The 12,400-nt window shown below is 39.7% G+C and overlaps 1 protein-coding gene across 1 annotated transcript; it reads left to right on the forward strand.

Annotated features, from left to right (window-relative positions):
* Positions 1-3,234: 3,234 nt before the first annotated feature.
* On the forward strand, positions 3,235-12,400 carry dctd (dCMP deaminase). The gene is made up of 6 exons (XM_058378490.1): positions 3,235-3,387; positions 3,848-3,959; positions 8,519-8,654; positions 10,128-10,244; positions 10,767-10,863; positions 11,379-12,400. The coding sequence occupies exons 1-6, from the start codon at positions 3,347-3,349 to the stop codon at positions 11,512-11,514; spliced, it is 639 nt and encodes a 212-aa protein (XP_058234473.1). The 5' UTR covers positions 3,235-3,346; the 3' UTR covers positions 11,515-12,400.

Genomic DNA, 12,400 nt, shown 5'->3' on the forward strand with positions numbered 1-12,400 from the left:
TCTTGTGGTTTGGCTTCTGTATTTCTGCTATAGAAGTCTTCTTCAAGCATGGGATTGTGAGACCTTCACCCTTCCCTGTGGAGATGTTACTGATGTCACTGGCTGGTGTTTCTGACTTTTTCTTCACACAATGTTTCTCTCATCAGCTGCTCTTGTTTTTCTGGGCCCAACAGTTCGGTATTTGCTTGTGAGTACGCAAGTGCTTTCTTTCTTTTTGTGGACGTTTCATCTTTTTGTACTGACTTTGTCCAGTGTTTGTGCTTCAAAATGAGCAGAAGCAAACACCAGCATGTGTCATTGAAGTAACATGAAAACTGTACACACTGTAAAAATCTATTATTGTGTTTCAAATAAAGACAATTTAACACACATGAGATCCATCACTGCATGATTAACCACAGTTTCATGAATCAGTTACGTCCCTCCATCTTCATCTCACCTCTTATTGTGTTTTAATTCAGCTGGTAATGTTTCATTTCCATTCTGTCCATAAACGACTCCTTATTGATGAGTTAAAGGTGTTGTTCCTTATAGAGGTTTCTCAATTCTAGTTGATTTGTTAAGGAAAAGTTAAACACATTCAGATCTCGTTTCTCATTTTGGGACACCCCTCCAGATCATTGAATTCAGGTGTTGTTTTTCAGGGGTTGGGCTCGGCCCCTTAGTTCCAGTGAAAGGAACTCTTAGGGGATGACCCCTTCCTGTTCCAACATGACTGCACACCAGTGACCAAAGCAAGGTCCATAAAGACATGGATGAGTGAGTTTGGTGTGGAGGAACTTGACTGACCTGTACAGAGTCCTGACCTCAACCCCATAGAACACCTTTGGGATGAATTAGAGCGGAGACTGTGAGCCAGACCTTCTCGTCCAACATCAGTGACTGACCTCACAAATGCACTTCTAGAGGAATGGTCAAAAATTCCCATAAACACACTCCTAAACCTTGTGGAAAGCCTTCCCAGAAGAGTTGAAGCTGTTATAACTGTAAAGGGCGGGACAACTCCATATTACATTCATGTGCAGGTTAAGGCAGACATCCCAAAACTTTTGGCAATATAGTCTAAATGTATTAAAGTCTATCTATCTATCTATCTATCTATCTATCTATCTATCTATCTATCTATCTATCTATCTGTCTGTCTGTGTTTCTATCTGTGTATCTGTTTATTACTGTTCTCATGTGTGAGCGTCAGCTGATCCCGATTTATCAGTAAAAATCAGCTGTTATTCAGTATGTAGTAAAAAGTGAAACCATAGCAACAGCAGCCTTGATGCATGAATATTAATGAGTTTGAAGTATGATTTGAATATAGTCCCATCATTTGTGTGTAGATGTGCTGAGTAAAGCCTGGGGGATCAGGATTATCTCAGTGACTCTCTGTAGTGTGTGTATTCCTGATCTGGTGGGTGCTGTAGGTGTCAGTGGTGTGACCGGTTTAACAGCTCATGGAGCTGAATCTGGTGGGTCCGGTTTAGAAGTTGTGTGTGGGGTTAAAGGTGATGCTGCTGATGGTCCTCTCTAGGTGTAAATGGATGGGTGGAGCACAGCTGCATTGATCCTCTTGCATTCAGCAGCAGTGGAACTGCCCTAGCAGGACCTGTAGATGTTTTCAGAGGAAGTGTTGAGGCTGTTCAACTCACTTCAGCCTTTAGAGGAAGAGGAGTTTCTTTTTGATGATGTGTGACATGTACAGTGACCAGGTCAGATCCTCACCTATGTGTGACGTGTACAGTGACCAGGTCAGATCCTCAGCTATATGTGACGTGTACAGTGACCAGGTCAGATCCTCAGCTATGTGTGACCTGTACAGTGACCAGGTCAGATCCTCACCTATGTGTGACGTGTACAGTGACCAGGTCAGATCCTCAGCTATGTGTGACGTGTACAGTGACCAGGTCAGATCCTCAGCTATGTGTGACGTGTACAGTGACCAGGTCAGATCCTCACCTATGTGTGACGTGTACAGTGACCAGGTCAGATCCTCAGCTATGTGTGACGTGTACAGTGACCAGGTCAGATCCTCAGCTATGAGTAGAGGAACTTGAGTTTATCAAGTCAGCAGCTCCTTGGTTTTGCTGACACTAAGGAAGAGATTGTTGTGATTTGACCACTCTTTGTGACTAAAGGCTTCTTTCTAATTTTATATTCATTTAGTTGCTAAATTTATACAAAATAGACTCCACCATGACCCATGATCAGGATAACTGAAGATGTGGCAATTAACTGATGATGATGATGACAATAAATAAAAGTACTGACCAAATGAATCACACACACACACAAACACACACACACACTAGATTTAGGTATAACAGTGAAGAAAAAAGAAATGAAATATATATACATAAATGTAAGATTTAAGAGGTTTATTGTCATGTGCACAGTGTAAACACAGCGGTGTTGATCATGCATACAATAAAAGTCTTACTTTACTCTGTGTCTTCCTACAAAAAAATAAGAAGTAATAGAAAATAAATCGAATATACAGACTAAAACATAAAGAGCTGAGTTTAGTAAGATATTATATAAACACAAACACGAAGAAACTGCTTTCAAAATACCAAAATCATTTCAATTTCTGAATTAAAATCAATACGTCTGTGCCGTAATGTCGATTAAAAGTTTAATTAGAACTAGTATTTAATTTATAGATGGAGTTTGAGTGTTGTTTTATTTCAGTCTCGACAAATAAGCATTAAATGTGTTTAAATGAATGTAGAGTATTGTGGTCAGGCCTGCTCTCGGTGGCACGCGACTGCGGTTTAACAAAGAGAAGAGAAAGTTCCACCACAAGATCAACCACACCATCATGTCGGAACCTCGCATGAACGGAAACAGACGAGCAGTTTTGTTTTCGTTACATGCAATTTCAGTTTATTGGCTAGTTACTTTACTGGACATTAGTCTGATCTTTTGACCAAACAACAAGAAAATAAAGTTTACTCTAAAACTGAAGGCACTGGTTGTTTCCATCAATCTTTATTTAACACATCAATATATTTATTATTAAAAACTTGGTATTTTACACATTTTTTTTATTATTATTACTAGTTTAACAAAAAATGAGCTAAAAATGAGTTAAATACGGTTTATATATATATATATATATATATATATATATATATATATATATATATATATATATATATATATTTAAAAAAAAAAATTTATGCGTTTTTGTTACGCAATTTTGACTGTCTTCAAAATGTACCCGCCGTCTCGGGGAAAACTCTGCGATCTGATTGGTCCGCGTTAATGTTTCCGCGGGAATTTTTTTTCTTTTCTTTTCTCTGCCGCGTGTGTGTGTGTTGATATCTTTAGCTTTTCGTCTATAAAGTGCAGGATGAATCTAGAAGAAAAGAAGACATGCGATTTAATTAACGGGTAAGTTTATAAAGTTTAGTATAGTCTGAAGATGTAAATAAATAAATAAATGAACATGTGTTGGTCTGTATATATGGCTAGATCATTTATAGCGTGTTGTTGTTATTAATTTGATGGAATGGTTCAATCTAATGTCCGCAAACGCTGAGCTTTAGTAATGATGATGATAATACTATGAACTTAGTGATGATAAAATGAAGCTTTATGAAGCACTGGAGCTTTCTCCTTGGCAGTATGGTTTATTATGGCTTTTCAACGCGGTGTACATTAGCGACATCCTGTGGCCAAAAGTAGAATAGCTGCCTTTCCGTCTCCGCGGAGCCGCCATTTATTTTTAAATGTTTTAAAGACTTTAAAAATAGTGTTTGTGTGAGTATAATTGTGTTGTCCTTCCCTGCTTCAGTTCTTCCTCTGACCTGTTCCTGTCTAATCCTGAGTCTTTCCCTCAAACCCTTTACAGCACAGGCGTTCCTGCCCAGGCCAGGAAGAGGCAGGACTACCTGGAGTGGTCAGAGTATTTCATGGCTGTCGCATTTTTATCCGCGCAGAGGAGCAAAGATCCGAGCTCACAGGTATCAGCTGTAACAATGCAGTAATCATCCTGTACACACACACACACACACACACACACACACACTTTTCTACACCTGTGTACTGGAATGATTTGTAATCCCGCTGTCCGTCACCCAGACGAGGACGAGTTTCCTTTAGAGTCTCCAGTTTTATTTCCTCAAGGTGTCTCAGGAAGTTTTTCCTTTTCACTCTGACTTCATTCATCTGTTTATTACAGATACATTTAAGAGTGTTTCTCTAAAGCTGATTTGTTCGTTCAACAAACGAATAAATAAATAGCAAAATGAAAGCATAAAATCTATAGGTGTGTGTGAGAGTTCATGAGCTCATCACTGCTTGGTCGACTCCTCCCTCTTGTTGTGGCAGGCATGGATGTTTTTTCCTCCCAGTAAATACTGGAGTTTTGTGTCGTTCTCCAGTATGATGAAGTTCGGACAAATCATCTCAAAAGCCCTTCTTGCTTTCTCCTTCAGTTCATTCACAGCCAGGTTGAGATTCCCATTTGTGCTGAGTTTCAGCCTGAGGTATGTGTGTAATTAGTGACATGATCAATTTTGGTCATACCGAGGGTGAAACTGCATCTCTTTCCCTGACCTCTGGGTCGTTTTTGAAAGGTTAGGACCTTTTGTCTTGGTTGGGTTTATAGTCAGGGCCCAGGTCTGACTGAACCTGTGCAGGATGTGGAGGTTCTGCTGTAGAGCCTGCTCTGTAGGACACACCAGGACCAGATCATCTGCATAGAGGAGGAACTTTATACTGGAGTCATGTAGTGTGAGGCCGGGTGCTGGTGACTGTTCTAGTCATTTTGCCAGTTCATTAATGTATATATTGAAGAGGGTTGGTGATAGTGGACAGCCCTGCCTCACACCCCACCCTTGAGTGAAGAATTCAGTTTGTTTATTTCCAGTTTTAATTGCACATTTATTGTTTGAGTACATTGTTTTTATGATATTGTATGTTTTCCCTCTATGGCAATTTCCATGAGTTTAGATAATAATCCTTGGTGCCAAATTGAATAAAAAGCTTAATGAAAATCTACAAAGCAAGTGAGTATTTTGGTTTTGTTGATTATATTTGTCAGTTAGAGTGTGCAGTGTAAAGATGTGGTCTGATGTTCTGTAATTTGGTCAGAATCCAATCTGACTTGTGTTTAAGACATCGCGCTCGGTAAGGAAGCCTATGAGTCTCATATTAATGATGGTGCAGAACAACTTCCTCTGCCTCTGTAATTGTTTGGGTCTAATTTGTCTCCACTCTTGAAGATGGGCGTTATGACTCCTTTATTCCAGGCGTCAGGGAAATGACCGACACTCAGAACGAAGTTGAACAGTTTTAGTATGGTTATACAGTTTTGATTTGTGGTCAGTATTTTTGATCATTTCATTCAGAATGCAGTCTGGTCCACTTCCTTTTCTGTTTTGTAAGGCCTGAATTTTATCACTCAGTTCTTTTTCTGTAATGGGGAAGTCTAATGTGTTTTGGTGTTTACTGATGGTATGTTCCATATTGATGATTTCTTAATAGATTTGGGTTTGTTCTGGATTCATTTGTATTTTGCTGTAAAGTTGTTGGAAATGATTTTTCCAGATGTCTCCATTCTGAATGGCCGCTTGTTCATGTTGTTTTTTATTTAGAGAATGCCAGTTGTCCCAGAAACGGTTAGAGTTTAGAGACTCTTCAGTACTTTGGAGCTGGTTTTGGACGTACTGTTCTCTCTTCCTTCTGAGTGTATTTTTGTATTGTTTACGTTCCTCACAGGATTGATGGCGTAGATCCATGTTGTTCGGTTCTCTGTGTTTTTTATTTGATGTCTTAAGTTTTTCCTCATAGTTTTACAGTCTAAATCAAACAATTTTTCATCCTCTTGATTGAGTTGATGAGTTTTCTTACAGCTTTTGAGGTTAGATAATGTTACCAAATAATCTAATATATAATGTATGTTCTGCACAGCCAGATTCACACCATCTCCATTGTGGAGATAAAAGTTATTTAGAAAGTTGTTTAGAAGTGAGCATATTTTTGGGTGGCTGATTGATGTCTAATATTTTTCTGTGCTGTTTTGAGTCCATCTGTAGCGTTCTCTAGTGTTATTCAGCTGACTGGGCTGTGAGTGTATGGTGGTGATTTAACTGTGATCTGATGATGGTGTTAGTGGTTTGACTGGGAATGCTCTAAAGGAGAATGGATCTATGTCTGTGATCATATAACCAACTGTTGAGCAACCATGAAACGAACTCTAGGTGTATCTTCCAAGAGAGTCTCCTCTCACCCTACCGTGGACGAGGTACAGGCCGAGGCTTTGACAGAGTTCAATCAGAAGATTCCCTTTTTTATTTTTGGTTATCTGAATTGTTCCTTGGGAAGTTGACTATGTTTTGTCCAAAAATGTGGTTATTCCCATTATCTATGGTGTAGTCGGATAATGGTCCTGTCCTAGCGTTTAGAGCCCCACAGATCAACACACTGCCCTGGGCCTGGAAGTGGTTCATTTGAAGAGTTTCAAAGATGTCTTCATTATAATATGGAGATTCAGAAGAATCTCCATATTATCATTTTATAACAGAGGAATCTCTCACCTGTGAGATTCCTTCATGTTTTTTGGAGGATATAGCTATCCCTCTGTAACCCGAGGGACAAAGAGTGACCATCAGTTCTGTGCCATGTTTCTTGTAATGTTATAATGTCTATATTAGATTTTTTTTTGAAATTCAATGTTTTTTAGTTTTGTATCCAAAACTGGATGAATTGATGCCTTGTATGTTCCACATTGGAATAGTTAGTGATTTCACTTTGTCAATAAATATAAGAAATTTAACAATCTCAGTCCTCTAGAGTAACACAAACCCACCAACAACTACTTTTTTTTTTTTACTATACTTTTTTTGAACCTTCCCTTTGTATTTCTTCTAGTCACGGCTACTGGTCCAGCCGTGTACATATTATTCTGAGCATGTCCTTGATCTCTCTCAGGTTAGTGTGGTTTTGTTTGTTCTGGGCTGTAACATGACCAGGTTGCTCCTGTTGCTCAGTCCGGTCAGAGTGTGGATCAGCCTGCTGCTTTGTTGTTCTGTCGCTCCTTACTGAAGCTGTTTGGGGTCTCCTGCGTTTTTGCACACGTTGTTCCCAGGGAATAGGGCCTTTGGGTGCAGTGTACTGGAGTCTTGGGTGTTGCAGTATAGGTTGCTGGTGGTATGGTGCAAAGTGTGGAGGTCCAGGTTGTGTGTAGTGAGGCCCAGAATATAGGTGTAGGGGAAGACATATGGGTGGTGAGACCTTGGGCGGGGGTGAGGGTGTAAAGTGGACTGGTGATGGGATGCGGGCCTTTGGGTGGAGGCTGTAGTGTTAATCTCAGCTGAGTGTGTAGAATCACTGCTTTGTAATGTTAAAAAGCATCTAACGTGTTGAGGGGTGGTGATTGCTCTGGCACTATCTGGGGGGCTGACATGGAGCCGGCCCAGGGCAATGTCTTTAAGGGATTTAGCGAACACATGAACACTGTCCTTACAGAGATAGATGTGGTCATGGAGGTGGAGAATATTCAGTGTGGGATGATGTGCCAGGTGAATGTTTGGCATTCCGGCACATACATGTGATATGTCTGTGTTCACTCTTCGTATGGTGTTAGGATGAAAGTCTGGTCTGGGTAGGATTGTGGAGATAATGATTTTTGATTTTGGGAAATTTTGTGTTGCTTTGATGGCCATTTGTCTCACTGATTCTGCCACTCGCTCTTGCTGTGCTCTCAGGTCCCCACATGGATGATGTGCCTAGGTTCACCCAGTGTTTCCTTACACAGTTGTTGCAGGGCACTGTCTGTTTTGGGGCACCAGATTTTTAATGTTTCGTGGCTAGGAAAGAGAGTTTTTTTTTTATTGATGAACCTGCTGTTTGAATCAATTAAGATGACCACTTTGGGGTCATTCTGGGGTGTATGTTCTTGCTCTTGAGGGTTCTTTGGGGTCTCTGTGTGCTGTCTGTGTAGCTCCTGTTGTTGGAGCGTTGGACTCGGGTGTCAGAGAGGGGGTTATTGGCGTCTGGATGGTGAGTGGACTGGGCTGCTGCTTGCAGGTGTGTATGGGGCTCTCTGTCCATTCTCTCAGTCTTTCTATTTGTCCCTCTTTAAGGAGCAGCTCCCCCTTGACTGAATTTAGCTCCCTAATCAGAGTCTTCCTGTCCTGCTGCAGTTCTCTAACCTCTCCTCTCTAAAAAATATCTTGTTTTTTTCTTTTTGATAATACAGTGTAGATGATGGGTCAGTCTTGCCTGTTGTTTTTCTCCTTTTTTTTTTTTTATGGTGTTGAATTAACTCTAGGATCTTCTGTCCTGCTTGTCCTCCATGCTGCTGTCAGAGTCTGTTTCGTAATTAGAAGAAAATGAACCAATTTTCACAGTTGTCCTAATGTTCCTCTTCATTGCATCTTTAATTTGACGTAGTCCTTGTTAGGTTTGGTTCACTCCAGAGGTGACAAAAATGCTCAATTTTAAGAGCTCATATGAAGCATGACTCTCTCTCTCTCTCTCTCTCTCTCTCTCTCTCTCTCTCTCTGTGTGTGTGTAGGTGGGAGCGTGTATTGTAAATCAGGAGAATAAGATTGTGGGGATCGGCTATAACGGGATGCCTAATGGCTGTGATGATGACCTCTTGCCCTGGGCTCGCTCCGCTGATGACAGACTGGACACTAAATATCCCTATGGTCAGTTTCTTCACATCACTGCAGACTGCAAATTCCAGTGTAGACACAGTTGGGTATAAACTCTGGCAGTCACTTTAATAATAATAATAATAATAATAATAATTGTTGTAGCCTTGCTCACAGTTCCATATGTGAAATGTTTTACTTTGAGGCTGCAGTGTTTTCATGAGCCACTAGATGGTGACAAAGAACAAGTTAATTTTCTGTATGTGGCTGTGCAACTTCTAAAAAAAAAAAACAAACATAACATTGAATCCTTCAGAATTATGAGCAAATATTACAAATACAGTGGCGTTAAAAGATGCTGTAAATAAACTAAACAACCTAGATTTAAAAAAGTAAAGGTTTTATTTGTTCTGTAAGGAGTGTTGTGGTGCTGTGATTAGAAATAATCAGCAGTGGGGTTGGGTGATGACGTGAATCAAAGTTTCCCTGGAGCAGCAGAAAACTACTGTCCTGGAGAGGTCAGAAAACTGTTACAGCTTCACATCTGACCGTTACAGTGCTGAAACTGGACACTCCTTCCACATGATACAGAAAACTCTCCTTACAGAAAACTTCACATCAGCTGTTACTATAAAACAAGTGTATTAATATAAACTGTCAGAGCTGCTAATCAGCACCTCCTGACCAATCACAGTCCAGGATTCATCAGCACTGTAACATGCTTATGTATGATGGGGAAGGGTAAAAGCACACACTTTGGTGGTGTTCTCATCTGTATGTTGGTCTCACACGCCATGTTTACACAGCACTCTCACAGTTTTTCGGCAGAATGCTTTTTATTCATGCCTGAAAAGCTGAATGTAAAATAAAAACCGGAGTGCTTCTGGTCCTCAGCATCGCGACATCCAGCCGCTAATGAAGCTCTTCACTCACTAATTAATGCTGGCAGAGAGAGCGATTAGCCTGGGACTTCCTGTGCTGCTGTTCTGGAGAGCAAACATCTGCTCACACTCCAACACACTTACACTTATGTTTGTGTGTGTGTGTAGCAAATTTTAAACAGTGTGTGTGTGCATGCATCTTAATCTCTTTATCTTATTTGACTTATTCATTTAAAGCTACTGGATGTTAGATTTGTTTTTGTTTTTTTGCCCCTTTGGCTGTGTCCCAAACCACCTGCTGGTCATTAGGTGAGATGTCTATCACTACTTAGCAAGGCTGTGTGTGATTTGGGATGCAGTCCAGCACTGATGATCCTTATCTGTTAGAGAAAATATTAAAGAGAATAAAAACTTTATTGTACGTGTTATATTTCTGTGATTCATTATTTGAGTGATTAAAAGAGAATTTAAATGAACTGACCATTACATGTATTTGTTTTGGTTTATTTCTTTTGAGCTTTAGTTCAGGTTTTTTTTTTTTAGCTGTATCCCACTGTTCAGTGCTGAATATTTTCATTTGATTTCAACTTTATTTATTTAATAGAAATGTATTTATTGTGTGTGTGTGTGTGTGTGTGTGTTACAGTGTGCCACGCTGAGATGAATGCCATCATGAATAAAAACTCAGCAGATGTGAAAGGCTGCACCATTTATGTTGCTCTGTTTCCTTGTAACGAGTGTGCTAAACTCATCATCCAGTCAGGTGAGAACACACACACACACACACACACACCCCGCACTCCTGATTTATAAAATTATACCCTGCCTCCCCACACTCAACTCTCTACAATGATCTGTTTAGCCACGCCCATCCTGCTTTCTGTAGCTGCCCACGTGGCCACACCCACTCGACTCGGTCCATCTCGCTCTGCTCTTCTTTTTCCATGATGAAAATAGTTCTCATTACGCATTTAGTTATAAGGCACAGGAGTATTTAATCATTTAAAAAAAAGAGGTTCACATAATGTTTAGAAACTATGATCTTGTAATCCTGGACAGTAAAGTGTTAAAGATTACTGGACTGTCTGTGTCTGTGCCTTTCTGTGCCTCTGTCTGTCTCTGTATGTGTCTCTGTCTGTCTGTGCCTTTGTCTGTGTCTCTGTCTGTCTGTGCCTTTGTCTGTGTCTCTGTCTGTCTGTGTCTCTGTCTGTCTGTGCCTTTGTCTGTGTCTCTGTCTGTCTGTCTGTCTCTAATCTCCAGAATTATTTCTATTTGTTCACTACAGGTATTAAAGACGTGGTTTATTTGTCAGATAAATACCACTACACCCCAGAGATGGAAGCTTCCAGAAGACTGCTGGATTTGGCCCGTATTACATACAGGTGAGTCTGACCGCAGGTGAGTCTGAGCGCAGGTGTGGTCAGCAACACTTTATTTACAGCCCTGCTCATGAGCCGAGGGCAGAGAGTGGAATGTCTCTGATTTGGTAAAGCTCTTGTGTACATCCTCAGAAATGGCCGCTACTCCAATCTAATCTCATCTGTAGTGATGTGATGTTACATCGGTGTGTGCTGTGACAAATAGTACCAAACATTATTTTAAACAATATCACCTTATTGTTAAAGAGGAACCATACCCTTGCAATGTAAGGAGGAAATACTCTAGCTCTAGGATCTGAATCTTTCATCTGCGTCATGGTGGGGTTTAGTCACAAACCCAGTGTGCTCCATCAGCTCTGTACAGTTATTATCATTAGCTACTATGTTATTAGCCTCATTAGTTGTTTCCAGGCAAAAAAACACAGGACCGAGTTTCCACTCAGCGAGCTAGCTAAAGTATTCATCATACTTATTGTTTTTTTTTGTTTTTTTTTTTTTAATCTCTTTGTGTTTTTCAGGCAGTTTCAGCCGAAGAGGAAGAAGATTGTGATTGATTTTGACTCTGTTGGTCCCTCTGCACAGCGTGAGTGTAACGAAGACTGCACACCGGCGCTAAACGGCAACAGTACTGAAACAACTAACAACCAGAACTGAAGTACTGAAACTCGGGTCTTCTATAGGATCAGTGTTTTTAGAGATTTTAAATTCTTCATATACTGAACATCCCTGAGGTATTCCATGACCGCTCTGAGTTCTGAAATGCTGCTATTTGGTCTTTGAGTGGAGGTTAGGAGAAAACCTGATTATTATTCATATACCAAAAATTAAAATGAATGTCAAATACTGAAATCTTTAGAGATTAACTTAGAGGAATATCTGAATAACTATCACGTCAATGGACTAAAAAAGTATAATCAAATGGAACTGTAATAATGAATGTTACTGAGGAGTTGAGATACAGAAACATTAAAATAAATTAGAACTGAAATAAACGTATCTTAAACCTCGTATTATTAAAGTACTGCAGGCTTTCAGTAGGTTGAGATTCTGAGCTACTGAAAGACAAATAATCACTACAGATCCTTTATATAGAAATACATTAAATACTGTACTGAAATGGAACAGGTAGAAATACTTCACTCCCAGATATGGTTTATTTTTACTTAATAAAGTGCTGAAATACCTACTGAAATCCAAAAGGATTCATAAGATTGTTTCTTCTTCTCCTTTTCTATCTTGGTGCAGGTTTGTCTTTGCTCTCTGATTCATTACAGGCACTGTGCTGAGTTTAGATGAATATATGGTTTTAAATGAATTAAAGCTTTGATAAAATATTATCCAACCTTTCACTCCAATCTTTGGTTTTATGTGAACAAATATTATTCATCTTCTGTTTTAATGTATGTAATTTTCCACCTTGTTGTTTTTAATAGTGCATGTTAAATGTGTTATGGAGGGTTTTGGGTTTTAGACATTTAAAGCTATAAAGCAGTACTTTGTTGTAGCTAAGGCAACAGATTGTTCTGGATTAAATATTTTT

Source organism: Hemibagrus wyckioides, linkage group LG03 (genome assembly GCF_019097595.1).
Source record: "Hemibagrus wyckioides isolate EC202008001 linkage group LG03, SWU_Hwy_1.0, whole genome shotgun sequence".
Lineage (NCBI taxonomy): Eukaryota > Metazoa > Chordata > Actinopteri > Siluriformes > Bagridae > Hemibagrus > Hemibagrus wyckioides.